We start from the raw sequence: 18,672 nt of genomic DNA, 5'->3' as shown, positions 1-18,672 counted from the left end.
TAACATGATGATTTTTCTATTTAGACCTCTTCTTTTTATGATATATACATTTATAAATATATAAATGTCATATGTTAACATAATTAAGTCCATATGTGATTTATATACGATTGTAGATATTTTGTATATTTTCGAATGCTTTGAATTTTTTATATAGGTTGTGATATAAAAAAGAAATGTATGGTAAATAATGTGATTAATTTATATTGTATTGTTAAATAAATACAATTATATTGAAACTTTCTAATGGTATCACAATTTATTTGAGTACATTTATATTTTATATATTGAGTAAAAAATTTTAGGAGCATCAAATACAATGTTTTATGGTATAATTGAATGGCATTGAATGTTTATGATGTCATTAAAATTAAAAGCTTTAGTTCACTACCACAAATTAAAAAAGAAAAAAACTTCCTAGGCCGTAAATTAACAACTTTAGCTCGAGTTTATGTATATATATTAGATTGCGGTTAGATGTACTCATGTACTACTCTACACCCTTCTCAACACTTCTTTTACGGTGATGAAGGATAAAAAATAGAAAAAGAAATATAAAACTATTTAAAAATTAGAATACTAGTAAACATAGATATATGATATACTTTTATCGATCTCTATTAATAATAGATTTGTTTTAGTTTTTATCTCTATCAATAGTAGACTTTTATCAAGTTCTATCGTTGATAGATACTAATATATTTATAGTTGCATCTATTTTTTAATATACCTTCGATTATAGTAAAAAAAAAAAAAAAAAAAAAGATTCAACCTAACTGAATAATTTCTACAATTAAGTCTTATAAATACCATTGAACTAATTCTTCGTTGGCTCAATGATGAGAATAGTTCATCTTCTTCGTAAATCTCTATAATAACATGAAACCACCGATCATGACAAAAAATAATATAATTGAAAACTTCAAGAGAAACTTTTATAATTTTTTTGTTAAATTATAAATTTGGTTTCTATAATTTTAAACCAAATTTATAATTTAAAACAATATTTTCTTTCTCCAAAATTTACATATCCGGAGACCAATCAAGGATTATAGTGTTTGCATATAGAAATTAAATACTAAAGATTCAAAGATTCGAAGTGCAAAATAGTTTTTTAGGAGTTATATGAGTCACAAACTATCTTAGATTATAATAATCATGTTTTACTATAATAAATAATTTATAAAAGTCATCAATTAGTTAGAGTAAACACTATTTTAAAATACTGTTTCAAAACCCTATTTCGTACCGTGTTTACTATTTGTTAGGGTTTTTACTATTTTACATTCATTATTATTTTATTCTTTGCTATCAAATTTATTATTTCCTCCTTAAACTACAATAGTTTACACCTTATACACATACTATTATAATCCAAACTAAAATAATATACACTCCAAACACAAACTATTGTACTCCGACAATAATAACTAAGGATTGTAATAACCAATTCCTTTCCTCAAATACCTGATAAACTCTAAAAAACAGGGCACATCTTAGACTCTAAAGTTTGAAAAAGGAATCAAGATGGTTCCTTAACTCACTTACCGGTTAGGCAACCTATGGAAGAGATGAAGTGATGGTTTGGATTGGTTAGATTCTCTCCTTTTTCAAATTTCCTTGTAATTAGGTGAAATGGATGCAAGAGAAAATTTTGAGGAATAAAACATGGTCATGCAAAATATTGTGGTTTTAGATAAAAAGAGCAAAAGGCAATGGCAAGGTACATTCCAATATTTCATCACCCTTCTGAAGTTGGTGCTTGTTTTGGGAGCATATGTAGAAGGCAAGGAAAGGAAAAAAAAGGAGGGAGGATATAAAATCCCAATCATAACATAATAACATAAATTTTAATATATGTTGCCACCTCATTTAAAATTTTCACTTTTGGATAGTTTCAATTAAAAAGTTAATTATCACGTAGTCATTTTTTGGTTAAGCCAAGCAGTCAACTAATAGAGCTTATAGACCAGTTTAGAATTAGTTCTCAAATTTCTATGAGCAAAGTGACTCTTTTAAAATTTTCTCAAACCCCAAACATGTATCTTTTATTTCAAAAAAAAAAAAAAGAATTAGGGAGAGAGAACTAAGAAAATGATTGTTGGAGTATTACGAACATAGAATAGAAAATATCAACCCTTAAACTATTTAATTGTATTAATTTAAATCTTGAATTTTTGTAATCATGTTTATTTTATACTCTTCATTTTGTTTATTTCGAAAACCATGTAAAAAACTTAACTTATAATTGTATCACTTAATCCTCTATCCTAAACTTTCATAAATGAATCAATTTAGGTTATTAGAAAAAAATTACTTTGAAAACTGTCCATTATTTACCCGAATCATCAATTTTGTAAATTTGAAATCTGAAAAAGCTACCGTGTAGTAATAACGAGCGGTTGATATACATTGATTAACTTAGAAATTGAGTTGACCTATAATGTTTCGAAATTGAGGGCGGATGCATATTGATATAATTATTAGTTAAAAAGGATTATAGCATACGCCATCAAATCCGGGTAAAGGTTAGATAGGTAATGTATATATTGAATGGAAATTAATATTTGTTCCAAACATAATATGGTAGTGTAAACTGTAAATAGAGGAAAGGAAAAAGAAAGTCGAATTAAGGTGGGGGTGATAAGAACGCGCGGACAGAGAGCACGTGAGAAAGAGATGGAAGAAGGTGGGGCCGGAAAAAGACAGCCGTCCTTTTTGACTAAAAGGCAGGACATGCTCATGTCTAATCAACCATTCTGTATGGATAGAAGAATATAACTGCAACATCTTTTCCTTCCTTCCTTCCTTCCTTCCTTCCTTATTATTATTTCCTTTTTTTCTTCTCATTTTTCCTTTCTATATATTTTCAATATAACATTCCCTTAATTTGAAATTAAATAAGCTAAAAATAAAATTACAATAACAATAATAAAATTACTTGTTAAACAAAAATCCACCCTAATAAAAACTAAATTTAAGATTTATGCAAACTACCTATTCAATATATTGTTTAACAATTGCAAATTACATAGTTTCAATTTCTTTGTCATATAAAACCCTATATAAAAATTATAACAATAAAACAATCTCTTTTTTTTTTTTTTTTTTTTTTTTTATTTTATTAAATAAGTAAATAAATGAAAAATATGTGTTTTAATTTGTTGTTGTCGTTGAAAGTACAAAGTTGAAGTGTTGGTGTGGTCAGACAATATTTCCTCTCTCAACGGTCCCCTACCACTGTAGCCTTCCTGCCCCTCTCTATCTCTCTGTCTTTCCTCCCAAGTCCTACCTTCTCTTTTAAATTCCCATTTTTAGCATTTTTCTTTTCGTTTATAAATTCTAAATCCCACTATTCCATTATTCTTATTGTTGTTGTTATTATTTACAATTTTGAACTCTAAATTACAAATCAGATGCGCCCTGTGGTTACAACATAAAAGTAAAAAAAAATGTATGTATCTTTACGATTTTGATCAAATCAAAAATACTAAATTTATGGCAAAATTATAAAAACAATCAATTGCAAAACCCACATCCACAATCTAAAAATCTTATCAAACCAATTCAAATTTTTAAAATTCTCAATTAAAAATTGAAATGACTCTAATACTAATTGAAGGGATAAGAGCCCTAGAGCAGAATAGTTAAACAAAACCATAAACTCTATTTAATTGAAAACTTAAAAATACAAGTGCATTGACAAAAGAATACAAAAACTAAATTATCGTAAGGTTAAATATGCTTCTAAAAAAGAATAAAGAGAAAGAAATAAGGAATACTAAAATTAGCCAAGGGGAATTTCTAGAGAGTACTTTCTTTTCTTTTTTAGAGGATTACAGAGTACCAAAGAATCACTCCCAGAGGAAAAAAAACTATTTTTTCTTGGTTGTTCTCTAACCTCCTGCTTCTTTAGGATAAAGAAGAGGGAGTTAGAAAGCTTTTTGGGTTACATAGGAGAATCACTCATGTTTTCTTTTTTAATTTAATTTAAAACAAACTAAATTGAATTAAATTAATATTAAAATAATTAATTAAATCATAAGGAAACTTTACTGCAAACTATTGAAATATTTACGGTCCGTGTAACAAAACTTATAAAGTTAATCATTTTTTAAATATTTCAAATTTGCTCTTCCATCTTTTTCTCCTTCTTGCTATTTTTTAATCATCTTGCTCTGTACTAATCGTTTTCTATCCTATTCTTTTTTAGTTGCGATTTCTTTTTCTTTTTTGTTTTTAAATTTGAGTAACCAAATCTATTTTTTTCTATCGTCTTTCTTGTTTTTCTCTCTTTTTAAGGTGCGTGCATATATATTTCTTCATCTTTCTTCTTTTTTCTTTTTTTTTTTCATTCACTGTTGCATTGTGTCGTCTTTCTTCTTTTCTTTTTTTACGTTTAGATTAGATAACAAAATCTGATGGTGTATAAGAATCTTGAAAAAATTGGTTATGCATTTAAATTAGAGTAACAAAAACTAAAACATTATGTATAAAGAATATTAAAAAAATTGTTTATAGCAATTTTTGAAAAAAATTTGTTTAGATTTGGCTACCCCAAATCTAAACAATCGTATACCAAATCTAAACGATTGTATACTAAATTTTGAAAAAAAAAAATCGTTTAGATTTGGACCCCCAAATCTAAACGATCGTGTAGCCAAATCTAAACGATCGTATACCAAAATTTGAAAAAAAAAAATCGTTTAGATTTGGAACCCCAAATCTAAACGATCGTGTAACCAAATCTAAACGATCGTGTAACAAAATCTAAACGATTGTGCAGTCAAATCTAAACGATCGTGTACCAAATCGCGTTACCAAATATATTATGCGCATTGCTGACATGACATTTTTGGTATTTTACATGTTGGGCCTATGAGCTTTTTCCATTTTCGGAATTATTTTATATAGTATAAATACTTTGCCGCTTTTTTATATTTTTTAGAAGACCCATAAATCATATTTAATTAATATTTTATTTAAATCATATTTAAATGAATATCTCTCATATAACCTATAGTTTCAATTTAATAAATTTAATTTAATAAATTTTAATTTAATTAAATTAAACCAAATTATTAAGGGGTGTTTACAAAAATAACAAAAAGTTATATGATAATGATCCCATGTCCCTACATTTTCTAAACTGCAAAAGTAGCAAAAGTAGCAATAAGAAATTTTATAAACAATCACAAATTGCAACATCATTTATCAAAATAATTGCATTTGAGATTAACTAAAAATTGACATGTGTCCCAAATTAAAATTAAAAACTCTAATGATGCCACCAGGGATGTAATTGGGTTGGGTTGGGTCGGTTTTCCTTAAAAATAGACCTGACCCAAAATGAACAATCCATATTCTAATAGAAACCGACCCAACCCAACTTGCATTTGGGTCGGGTTGAGCCATTCCCCCCCCCCTTTCTTTTTTTTTTCCCCTCCTTCCTTCTTCTTTATTGGGGTAGAAACAATGGTTTTAAATTATTGCAAACCTTCAATCATTGTCGGTGTTCCTTCTAGATTTTACTTAACCATGCGGTAATGGAGTGATTAAGTTTATATGCACTTTAAAATTTGAGTTCAAAGCATCATGGAGATGCAAATTATCTAGGACGAAGTTGGAAGAATGCCTTTGAATTTCTTTCCCTCTGAATTGAATAGGAATGTGGATGGATGAAAAAGGCATACTTGAAAGAAACAGATGGAAGAATTTTCAAAATATGCTCATGGTTCCGCCCATTTAGAAATTAAGGACAACATCGAAACATAATCAATTACAGAAGAACTATAAGTAATTATCATATCAATACTCCAAAATCCAAAAAATTAAGGAATGAACAACCCAAAAACAAAAAGATTAAATTAATATTTTTCAAAAATCAGCATCATAATAACCAAAAAATTATGGGATGAACAACCCAAAAAGGCAAAAACCACATGCAACAAAAATCCAGCCAATACTCTATACATGTTCTCCACGCCCCTATTAACAACAAAATGATAACATAATTAGAACCTCCCATTAAGGAAAAAAACCCCAAAAGAAAAATCACTTGCAAAGATACAAATGAAGAACCACGATTGATAATTCTAAAATGTTATAAGCTTGAAATTTCAAGGAGACCCACGTTGACGATTCCACGAAGTCACAAACAGCGAAATCCCAATTGGGAAAGAGATTTGCAAAGTGTGTTTATTCGACAAAATTTCAGTTGGCCACTCTCTAAAAAAAACTATTACCTGGGTTTGAACGACGATTGAAGAAGAAGATGAAGAACGACTTGTAAACTAATGGGTTTGAATGACTTGTAAAGGTAAACGATGACCTCTAGGAGATGAAGAAGATTTTGGGACATAAAGATGAAGAAGATTTTGGGAGATGAAGATAAACAACTTGTAAAGGTAAAGTTGTAAATGACAATTTTTTCTATAATTCTAACCTAATTGGTTGAATCGCCAATCGAATCAAACCGGACCGATCATGTTTGGTTCGATTCGGTACCATCATTCTTATAGACCAATCCAAATCGAACCAAGTCGGTCCAGTTCGGTCCGCCAATTCGATTCGATTTTTTGCACCCTTATATGTCATATGTCTTTATTATGACAATTGGATCAAATTAGTTATTTTAGTTCAATTAAATATTATTTACTTGGGTTAAAATTCAATTGAGCCAAAAAGATAAGCTTAATTTAGCTCAAAGATTAAATATAACCCAAACCCATGTGGTTGAGCCCATGGGTCTGGTCCATGGACCAACTAGGCCCATGTTCATAAAGGTCTACTAGAGAACTTTATAAATAAAGGAGTTCTCTTCATCTGTAAGGGTCGAAATTTTTTTTCTTTAGGAGGTTTAAAGAGAATTCTCCCAAGAACCAAAAGATTCCCTAACTCTTGAAGCCAGCTTCAAGAACATCACGTGCTCCACTTCCTCTAATCAAGTGTAAACATAATCAAGCGTAAACATCCAACCAAGAGAGAATCAGAGGATCAAATTCTATAGATCGAACTACATCGCATCAACTCAACAGAAGTACAACATCAACACAAGTTCGACTCCACGAACCAAGTTTCTCTGGAAATCTCGTATGAACAAATTGAAACGCCTAGTGAGACCTCTCTACCTCTCATCTCTCTCTCTCATCATCTAAATCTATAAGCAAACTAATGGCACTAAGGCTTCATTCAAAGCTATTGTGGCAAACCACTCTTACACTGAACTTGTCACCTAAAGTCACTCAAAGAGAAGTATACAAGAACATGAACAAAGTTCTATCCTCAAGAAAAAAAGTTGAGAACAACTAATAGAATCTCTTAAAGATGCGAGATCATCATCAGAGAGAATCATTTGTTCAACAACTTGAAGTAGTGTTAATCTATCAGAGAAAGAATCACACCTTGAAGTAGTGTTTGTCATGATAATAGATGTCACAGTTGAGGCAGCCATGACAGAGATGGAGATGAAGAAAGCTTGAAGGAAGAGGCAACCATGGCAGAGCTTTGTGTACACAGATCATCCTTGATTTTTATTTTGGTTTGAGCTACACAAGAATATTTAAAGGTGAGGTTTGATTTGTTAAGAAGGTTGCTCATTTTATAATAACTTTTGTGAAGAAAGCTTGAGGAAATTCTGATGCTGAGATAATGATTTTTGAAATGAAAGACATAGTATAAAATTTTTGCGTAAATCTAAGAAGCCCAAAGTGTACAAGTCGAGTTTGAAGCACTATTTGGTATGGTTTGAAGGCTTATTCAATTTTCAATAACTTTTATGAAGAACCCATGAGCAAAAAATTACTGGTATTAGGTTTAATTTCAAGAGCAAATCAAAGGTTAGTAGAAATTGTGAATTTAGATTACCTGCGTTTCGAGCGATTTCTTTAAACATCCATTGGGAATCCCATTTTTCTTCCTTCAAGTACGTTGTAGGGTGTTCCAAAACGAAGAGTTTTATATAAAGAAAATTGCATCAGATGACAAAAAAAATTAGAAAAAATAGCTCATAACACCTATTTTTTACATATTGCAAATATGACAAATATGACAAATATGCCAAGTAAATAGATATATCATAGGGCTATCAAAGGGCTATCAGAGGACTATCAGAAGGCTATCAACTTTTAAATTTTTTAAATTTGCTACTTTTAGAATTTAGAAAATATAGTGACATGGATCCTATTATCATCAAATTTTTTGTTAATTTTGCAGACGCCCCTTTATATAAAGTACATTAATGTTGGTTAAGTATTAAGGAAGTTATCAGTGTTTCAAGTAATGATGTTGAATCTAGAAAATGCTGGAAAAAATGTGAAATGTGATTTATTTCTTAAATCAAGAATTCATTAATGATATTGTTTGTACGTAATGTTAAGCTTTTCGTAGAAAGATAAAACTATTTAATGTTTTGATGATCAGATTTGGTTTGTTTGACAAATAAATTGTTTAAATAGTCAACATGTGTCGTAGTCCATAGTGGACTTAGGTACTGAGTGTTAGGGTAGAGTATGTAAGAGTTTGGTACTATTGAGTTGTATTTAAACAATTTTATTACACTACGTATGTAAGTTTTTTTGTTGTGTTAGTTTCAAGTAATTTATTTTTCAAGCATGCCAGCTAATTGTTTAAATAGTCAACATGTGTTGTAAGAGAGTAGGGCTCCACACATCTTCCTTTGAATAGAAAGGATGCTAGGGAGGGGATGTGACAAGTTGGTATTAGAATAGTAAGTTCTTTGGGAATGAAAGAGTAAAATCCTAAGTAAGAGTCAAGTATCATGTATGTCTCTTGTTAAATGGGCATATAACGTAGGCAAGAATAAAATAAGACAGGATCTTACCCAAAATCTAATACATATAAATAAACGATTAAAGGTTGAAACTAATATCACTTACACTAAGGTCAATACAGGAAATAAAGCATTTTTGTTGCTCAACAGGTAGTAGAATGGATATGTCGAATGAGTATGTGATACGAGGATTAGACGCTCTAAGTGCCACAATGTTTATGGGCATAGCAAATTTAGTGAAACAGATGCATGGATTAGTTCGATGGAAAGATGCCTATGCCCTATAAGGTGTCCGAAAGACCTGAAGATTGAGTTAGCTAAATCTATGCTTCAAAGAGACACAAGAAGTTGGTAGGAATAATGGAGAAATACCTAAAAAACAACACTAGACTTGGGACTACCTTGTGAGGTCCTCTATCTATCTTTCCTCTACTTTGACTAATATAAGATGAAAATGCAACTTCCAAACATAAACATAAAGTGGTAATGACATGTAATTAAGGAAAATTAACTTCAAATCATTTTTCTTTTGTTACATTTTTTTTATTCTCCCTTTTCTTTTGCTTTTGCGCTGATCCCAACAATCTTACCCTCATTTGGATTTTAAGTACAGATTTTGGACAAGATCTGTTCAAAACTCAACTTGTATTATGAGGGATTTCCCTTGTGCTAACATTAGAGTTCATTTATTTTATTTTATCTCTCTTTCTTCTTTTTTCTTTTCTTACCTTTCGTGTTTTCTCTTCTTCTTTTTCCAATTTTATTTGCTTCTGTTAAAGGAAAATGGGAAGATCAATGGGTTAACCCTAATACACATTTTCTTTTTTTGCCAATATGAGCTTAGCTCAACTGACACCTATATGTACTTGTGGACAAGAGGTCTCAGGTTCAAATCTCCATCCCGTTGTCGAGGTGACAACGAACTTCTAGACACCATAAACCCATCCTAAGCCCTAAAAACAAACGTCGGGTAGGAAATGTAGGGGAAGAAAAACTTTTGAAAAGGAGAGTCGGCCTTAACCCTAGTTTGAGGTGCTACAATCTCAAAGTGGCCCATAATGAAATGGGCCCATTTAGATTCCAGACCGGCCCATTCATTAACAGTCGGCCTAAAATGGAATCTACTGGGCTGGCTTGATTCGGCTCACAGAGAAAGAAAATTGCGCGAGGGAAAGGTGAGAGAAAAGCATTTTTCCAATTGGGGAGTCGCAAGGGGATGACAAGAACGGGGCAAATTCTAGGGGAGAAAATGAAATGAAATTCGATTCGGGATTCTTGTTTTATTATTGATCTCCAACTAAACCGTTGATGATTTTGTTCCATTGAATGTCTCACAGAACTTCATCGATCACCCCAATTCCAAGTGAAACAAGCTAGGGAAGATGTATCAATGGAGGAAATTCGAGTTCTTCGAAGAGAAACTAGCCGGAAGATGCACAATTCCTGAAGAGATAAGGGAAAAGAAGATCGAGTGTTGCTCCAGCGGCAGAGGGAAGGTGGTGATCGGTTGCGATGACGGTAGCGTTAATTTACTTGATCGTGGGCTTAAGTTCAGCTATGGATTTCAAGCTCATTCCTCCTCTGTATCCTTTTTGCAACAGCTCAAGGTATGTTATTTCCTTGGGGAAATTTGAATTTTGCGTTGCTTCATCATGCCAATTTGATGGATTAACCATACTAACCACTTTCCCTTTCAACTGTTATTTAAACTTTACCATTTTCTCTTTGATCAGCACCTCTAGTCTGTTGTTTTGTGAATTCTACTTATAGATTTGAATTCATAAAGTGTCCAGCAATAGAACTGAAGATGATATATCATTGACATAGATTACGTTTATTTTGCTTTGGTTGATATTCAGCAACGCAACTTTCTAGTTACTGTTGGAGAAGATGTGCAAGTAGCTCCGCAGCATACTGCTATGTGTCTGAAGGTTTTTGATCTCGATAAAATTGAGCCGGAGGGGTCAAGTGCGACTAGTCCCGAGTGCATTGGAATTCTGAGGATATTTACTAATCAATTTCCCGAGGCAAAGGTAGTTTTGTCTTCTCATTTTATTGAGATATTTTCCTATTTCATTCCCAGTTGCTTTGAAAGACCTGACACCTTAACCATGAATGCTAATACTTTACTGCATTGGAAGCACGCTTCCTGATTATGATGGAAGTGTAACATCTATGACCTTACTACTGCAGATCACATCATTTCTGGTTCTAGAGGAGGCACCCCCAATACTACTTATCGCTATTGGCCTGGATAATGGTTTCATATATTGCATCAAAGGAGACATTGCGCGCGAACGTATCAATCGTTTCAAGCTTCAAGTAGATATCTCAGACAAGAACCAATCATCTATTACGGGGTTAGGGTTCAGAGTTGATGGTCAAGCTCTTCAGTTATTTGCAGTAACTCCTGATTCAGTGAGTTTATTCAGCCTGCACAGTCAACCACCAAAGGGGCAAACTCTGGATCATATTGGATGTGGTGTGAATGGTGTTACGATGAGTGATCGCTTGGTATGCAGTAGCAGTTCTAATCTCTTGTATATCATTTGTCATGTCATTATGTTGACTAATGTTTGATCATAACGATAATAGTTACCTTGTTTATGTAATTAGGAGCTAATAATTGGTCGTCCTGAGGCAGTTTATTTTTATGAAGTTGATGGACGTGGTCCTTGCTGGGCTTTTGAAGGGGAAAAAAAACTCGTAGGATGGTTTCGTGGATACCTTCTCTGTGTGATTGCAGATCAGAGAAATAGCAAGAACACTTTCAACGTTTATGACCTGAAGAATCGTCTGATTGCTCATAGTCTTGTTGTTAAAGATGTTTCTCATATGCTCTGTGAGTGGGGCAGTATTATACTAATAATGGACGACCAATCTGCTCTATGTATTGGGGAAAAGGACATGGAAAGCAAATTAGATATGCTATTTAAAAAAAATTTGTACACTATAGCTATAAATCTCGTTCAAAGTCAACAAGCTGATGCTGCTGCAACTGCAGAAGTGCTTAGAAAGTATGGGGACCATCTATACAGCAAGCAAGACTATGATGAGGCTATGGCCCAATATATCCATACTATTGGACATCTTGAGCCTTCTTATGTTATACAGAAATTTCTTGATGCTCAGCGAATCTATAACCTCACTAATTACTTGGAAAATTTGCATGAGAAAGGGCTTGCTTCTAAAGATCACACCACACTTCTACTAAACTGCTATACCAAATTGAAAGATGTCAATAAGCTAAATGTATTTATTAAGAATGAGGATGGTGCTGGAGAGCATAAATTTGACGTCGAGACTGCAATAAGGGTTTGTCGTGCTGCCAATTACCATGAACATGCCATGTATGTTGCTAGAAGGGAGCGAAAGCACGAATGGTACCTTAAGATCTTACTTGAAGACCTTGGAAGATATGATGAAGCCTTGCAATATATTGCAAGCCTTGAGCCTAGTCAAGCTGGGGTGACAATTAAGGAGTATGGAAAGATTCTGATAGCACACAAGCCACGTGAGACAATTGATATTCTCATGAAGCTCTGCACGGAGGATGGTGAGTCATTGAAGGAAAGGGCCTCAAATGGCATATATTTATCTATGTTACCATCTCCTGTTGACTTTCTGAACATTTTCATTCATCACCCGCAGTCACTTATGGAATTCCTTGAAAAGTATACAAACAAGGTTAAGGACTCTCCTGCTCAAGTTGAAATTAACAATACACTGTTGGAGTTATACTTGTCAAACGATTTGAACTTTCCTTCAATGTCCCAAGTTAGCAATGGGCGAAACATTAGTCTTGTAGAAAGATCAGGAGCAACATTGATGTCAGCTGAGTCCAATAATAAAGTGAGCACTGGGAATACAGATCATATGAAGGATAAAGACTGGCTTGAAAGGAAAGAGAAGGGATTACGTCTGCTAAAGAGTGGATGGCCTTCAGAACTGGAAAATCCTCTCTATGATGTTGATCTTGTAATTATTCTGTGTGAAATGAATGCATTTAGGGAAGGACTTATGTATTTATATGAAAAGATGAAACTTTATAAAGAGGTTATAGCTTGCTATATGCAAACTCACGACCATGAGGGTTTGATTGCATGCTGTAAAAGATTGGGCGATTCAGGAAAGGGAGGCGACCCTTCCCTATGGGCAGATCTATTGAAGTACTTTGGCGAACTTGGAGAAGATTGTTCCAAAGAAGTAAAGGAAGTTTTGACCTATATTGAAAGGGATGATATTTTGCCACCTATTATAGTTATTCAAACACTGTCAAGAAATCCATGCCTCACGCTTTCTGTCATCAAGGACTATATTGCAAGAAAGCTTGAACAGGAATCCAAGATGATTGAAGAGGATAGACGTGCAATTGAAAAGTACCAGGTTAGTAGTTACTGGCTTACTACTATTTCTTGGAAAAGAAAAATATCCATGCAATTCATCTTAAAGCATTTCTTGAATTGTGGGTGAAGGTTGGCTGTTGAGTACTCAAAATGGTTGAATGAATGAAAAAAATGTGGAAATGGCTTTATTATAGTAAAATAAAATCAGAAATGAGGCTATTGGAATTAACAATTTTCATCTCTCTGACTGAAAATGATTAAAATTTATTTGATGTAACCGGATGATATTAATTATTGAATCATTTCAAACGAAAAAGTGTAATTGAAAGAGGATGATGATACAAGAAAGTTATAGCTTACACAATAGATGATTGCTGATCCTACTCGATCAGGGAACAAACTTTGAAATTGTGTGAATACATTTGACGAGTACCTGAAGCTTTCTCATTTCTTCTTCACAACACAGCTAGAGTATGAACTTGGGGACGTAGCAGCAGATATAGTTTCTTTTTTCCATCTATTTTCTTCTACCAATTAAAGCGTTTGATCAAATAGAATCCTACCTTCTGAAATGTTTGGCTTTGTTGTTTAAAAGAAAGTTTATCAACGACAATTGCTTTATACAGGAAGACACATTGGCAATGAGAAAAGAAATTGAAGATCTCAGGACAAATGCAAGAATTTTTCAGCTTAGCAAGTGCACTGCATGCACGTTCACTCTTGATCTCCCCGCTGTACACTTCATGTGTATGCATTCATTCCATCAGCGTTGTTTGGGGGATAATGAAAAAGAATGTCCAGAGTGTGCTCCAGAATACAGAAAAGTCGTAGAGATGAAGAGAAGCTTAGAGCAGAATAAGGATCAAGATCAATTCTTCCAGCAAGTGAAGAGTTCAAAAGATGGTTTTTCTGTGATTGCCCAGTACTTTGGTAAGGGAATCATTAGCAAAACCAGTAATGGAACTGTGAATGCTACAAACCCAGAGAATGCTTCTTCGACAAATGGCTTTTAGTTATGATGGTTAGAGAAGGTGCTTGTTTGTGGAACTCCAGTTCATTTCCCTCATGCTCTTGAGTTCCTATCTATATGAGGAGGGAGCTTATACAAAAACCCTATTGGACTCGCTCTCAATAGTGGGATGGAAGGAACTTCGTTACGTCAGTTTCTGCTTCATCGACATTGGTTGTGTGCTCCAATCCCCCCATGTTCGAATGTTGTAATAAAAAGACATTTTATGTGGTCTTCTTTTGCAAATGGGTTTGAGCGAATAGATTGTATTCGTTTGTCGAGATCATTTTTTGTGTTCATCCCACTCCCGCTCTGAAGCTGTTCAGTTAGCTTTTCTTCTTTGACATGTTGCTGTTAACTTTGTTGTGAGACTCGGCTCTGCAGACGCAAGAACGCTCTTCGATGGTCTACTCTTATTACTGGTTCTGTTTCGCTGGAGAGATTGATATATGTGTTCAGATGCTGGTGTTGAAGATATGGCATGGTTGGATGAGGATAATCTACTTAGGTATGTCTTCTTAAAATTTTCACTACCGAATTCATATAGTTTGACTATTTAACTTAATTGACATAGGTTGAATTGTATGATTGTCCAGACCCATTTCAGGTTATAACATGAAATTTCTTTTTGGAATGCATTACGCAATTGTGTTATAATAGTTGTCAATGATTTCTTCGCTATGGTATTTTTTCATTAATTGACATTCCATTATTGTTTTTATGATTATACTTCATAAGTATGGGTGTGTCCATGATTTGGGTTCGACACTTTTATACCTTGATTGGGTTGGAAATTGTTTAGGTCATTTACTCAAATTTTTTATTTTAAGAAAAATTAATATATAAAAGGGGTATTATAAAAAATATAACAAAGTGATAAAATATTTATATTGTACATGCTCTAACATTTGCTACTTGGTCGATTTCTAACATAAACGAACAAACGCATGAGCTAAAAATCAAATTGCAAAGACATGAGTTTCAATCCATTAAAGAAAATATATATAGATATGCATAAGTTCAAGAAATACATCATTCAATATCAAATCATAAGCTACAATGTCTCACAACTATACAAAGGGTTTTGCTCCTAAACTAGAACACTAATTTCAAGAATACCCAAGCCCAAAGAAAATTAAATCCTAAGCTGAAAAGAAAGGAAGAAAGTAAACCAGGATGGTGGGTAATTTTCCATCTCAGCGTCATAGGCGTCCTCTTCTCATTAACCAAGACCATAGAAGCTTCAATACATTGTAAATGCTCAACATGATCGACGTTCTCTTCTATCCTCTGCATGACCAAGCGATGACCAAGCGACCTTGAAAAGTATATACAAATTCTTTTGCTAATGGGTCTACCGAGATTCACTCTATCTTCATTACCCCCTATCTCAACTCCGAATCTGCAGTATAACTCTGTAATCAAGCAAGGACAACTGAACAACTGAAGCCGCAGACAATAGTTTACATGTTTCCACGTTAGATTTGGACATGGATGACCCTTCCAACGCTGATGAAACGTTCGAAGATGATACATCAGAGTAACTTAGCTCTCTCTTTGGTCACATCGACCAGAATGGTACACAACATGAAAAAAGCATAAATAAAGGCATGCCAAAGCTGATTAGAGATTAATAAACCTTGTCTTTTTAGACCAACTAGTTCATCATTGACCTGTTCCTGGTGGATCTCTAGGTCTATAGAAAGCCTTAATGACTTCCATATCATGAAATGTTTGCAATGTGTAAGAAATATACTCGTCGTTTATGCAAGTAAAATGATAGACACAGTTTATGTGGGAGGAGGAAAAAGAGACTGAAACCCTTCAAACAATTGACCCATCACTGAATGGATCCATGTTCGAATAAAATTTTCTCACTATAAAGACTAAGCCAAATTGGGCATCTCTAGCTGACTCATCTCATCTGCGATATCGTTTTAAGATGGTGATTTGGGGAAAGAAATCCTCGCCCACCTGGACACCACGCTTAGAAGTAAGGATTTTTATTGGCTATTTCATGAAATGTTCTTAAACTCCTTCAAAATGGTTCCTAAAGCTACTCGCTTTCCCTTTATCTTTCATATGCGTCATTGAAATAAAATGACTTTCTAACACAAGTATAGACCTTAAATTGGAAAGAAATACGCAAAACATCGTCTAAAAAACTCAACAATTACTCATAATCTACCCCAAACTATTCATGATGGGACGCTTCAACATGCTCGAAGGAATAACACTACAACTCAACTTCCTCCAATCTTCTTGCTAAGTTGATGATTTGAGCATGTTAATTGCTCAAATGATGCATCTTAGCACTAGTATGCTCACTAAAATAAAGATTATCTTGCTAGAAAAATTGGGCTTTCTGCTGCATATACAACTAGTGATGTCACGCACCCCACCCCAAAGGTTACTTCATGCAACCAGATGGGGTCATGCCGCTTAGACATCCATTGCGTATCTCACCGCGAGATAACACGCTGAACGCCTAGTGTGCAAAACAGCTCTTTCCCTTGTCTCTTTTCGCAAAACTCTATCATTGAGCCTTAGAAACCTTCACAACTCTCTATAGCGGTAAAAAACTCTTCAACTTTGCTTTGTTGCCTAGCTTTTATTACTTAATTCAACAATTTGTAGGCGATAAGCACAAGAATAAACACAGCAGAAAATAATTTACAACTTTTGAACTTTACTCCGTTGCCCAGTACCTTTACATAACACAACTTAACTTTAACTTCTAGGCGACATACTCAAAGAGATAACAACAAAACAGCCGAATGATTGAACTTCTTCTCTTTATTATCTTAACACTTATAGAGTTCATAAATTACAAATTACAACCCTTAAACTTTACTTTGCATAAAATAAAACAAAGTCAGATCTTCTTACGTCGTCCTTCTTCTTCCTACTAAGGTGTTTCTTTGTCCTTTGCCTCGGTCATCCAACCACCTTTCTTAACGGGTCGCATTTAGAGCTATCCTTTTCCCGACTCAGCTCTTTGACTCTCTGGCTCTCGGGGTTAGATCTCACCAACCTTGGTAATGCACTCGCTTGTTTCCTGAACGTAAACTGCTTGGAATGTAAACTGAAGACTTTGGAATTTAAATCCCTAAGATTGAAATGCTTATGAATAATACAAAACAGAGAAACTGTTGATGGAGCACTTTTGACCCCTTAAATAAAAATTGAGAGTGGGGCATTGTCGCTGGCGTTTTTTGGGACGAACACTAGGAGTTCTTTAACTTGGAAAATTTTCTTTGCTTGAAATGCATTTTCAGTTGTTTTTAACGCTCGACAAACATTCATCATTTTTTGGAAGTGTTGTCCATCTTTTCGACCATTCTGGGTTGCACCTTAGTCCTCTCCCAACGAAATCGTTTCACGATCTATACTTTAGGTAAATGTTTAAGGGACCATGTTAGGAATGTAGACTGAAGACTTTAGAATTTAAATCCCTAAGATTGAAATGCATATGACGAAGAAAAAATAGAGAAACCATCGACGGAGAACTTTTAACCCTTCAATTAAAAACTGAGAGTGGGGCATTGTCGTTGGCGTTTTTTGGGATGAACACTAAGAGTTCTTTAACTTGGCAAATTTTCTTTTCTTGAAATGCATTTCTAGTTGTTTTTAATGCTCGACAAACATTCGTCACTTTTGAAAGCATTATCCATCTTTTTGATCGTTTTGGGTTACACCTTAGTCCTCCCTCCAACGAGCTCGTTTCACGACCTATACTTTGGGTAAATGTCTAAGGGTCCATGCCAGAAACATAGACTGAAGTCTTTGGAGTTTAAATTCCTAAGCTAGAAATGTTTATGACCAAGACAAATTAGAGAAACCGTTGACAGACCACTTTTGACCCCTCAATAAAAAACTGACTTTGGCATTGTCGTTGGCATTTTTTGGGATGAACACCAGGAGTTTTTTAATTTGGCCCATTTTTTTTACTTTAAATGCATTTCTAGTTGTTTTTTACGCTCGACAAACGTTTGTCACTTTTTGGAAGCATTGTTTATCTTTTCGACCTTTTGGGTTGCACCTTAGTCCTCCCCTCAATGAGCTCGTTTCACGACCTATACTTTGGGTAAAGTTCTAAGGGACCATGTCAAGAACATAGATTAAAGTCTTTAGAGTTTAAATTCCTAAGCTAGTAATGCTTATGACGAAGATAAAACAAAGAAACCGTTGATGAACTACTTTTGACGCCTCAATAAAAACTTAATCTGAGGCATTAGCATTGGCCTTTTCTGGGACGAACACCAAGAGTTCTTCAACTAGTCCCCTTTTCTTTACGAGAAATGCATTTCCAGTTATTTTTGACGCTGGATAGATGTTCGCCACTTTTTGGAAGCATTGTCCATCTTTTCGATTGTTTTGGATTGCACCTTAGTCCTTCCCCCCAACGAGCTCGTTTCACGACCTATAGTTTGGGTAAATGTCTAAGGCACCATGCCTGGAACGTAGACTGAAGTCTTCAAGATTTAAATCCCTAAGCTACAAATTCTTATGATAAAGACAAAACA

At 33.8% G+C, this 18,672-nt stretch overlaps 1 protein-coding gene across 1 annotated transcript; it reads left to right on the top strand.

Annotated features, from left to right (window-relative positions):
* The first annotated feature begins 9,956 nt into the window (after positions 1 to 9,956).
* On the top strand, positions 9,957 to 14,803 carry LOC103502118 (vacuolar protein-sorting-associated protein 11 homolog). The gene is made up of 5 exons (XM_008465948.3): positions 9,957 to 10,398; positions 10,651 to 10,824; positions 10,985 to 11,305; positions 11,408 to 13,177; positions 13,764 to 14,803. The coding sequence occupies exons 1-5, from the start codon at positions 10,174 to 10,176 to the stop codon at positions 14,148 to 14,150; spliced, it is 2,877 nt and encodes a 958-aa protein (XP_008464170.2). The 5' UTR covers positions 9,957 to 10,173; the 3' UTR covers positions 14,151 to 14,803.
* The last annotated feature ends 3,869 nt before the right edge of the window (positions 14,804 to 18,672 follow it).

The sequence above is a fragment of the Cucumis melo genome, chromosome 11, assembly GCF_025177605.1.
Source record: "Cucumis melo cultivar AY chromosome 11, USDA_Cmelo_AY_1.0, whole genome shotgun sequence".
Taxonomy (NCBI): domain Eukaryota; kingdom Viridiplantae; phylum Streptophyta; class Magnoliopsida; order Cucurbitales; family Cucurbitaceae; genus Cucumis; species Cucumis melo.
The sequence above is the reverse complement of the archived record's forward strand: the minus strand, read 5'-3'. Positions and strand labels throughout refer to the sequence as shown.

Bases quoted from the DNA above. Each gene is read 5' to 3' on its own strand.
- LOC103502118 (XM_008465948.3), top strand. From the start codon at position 10,174: ATGTATCAATGGAGGAAATTCGAGTTCTTCGAAGAGAAACTAGCCGGA. The intron at 11,306-11,407 runs GTATGCAGTAGC...TTATGTAATTAG, and splicing joins TTACGATGAGTGATCGCTTG to GAGCTAATAATTGGTCGTCC. The intron at 13,178-13,763 runs GTTAGTAGTTAC...TGCTTTATACAG, and splicing joins GTGCAATTGAAAAGTACCAG to GAAGACACATTGGCAATGAG.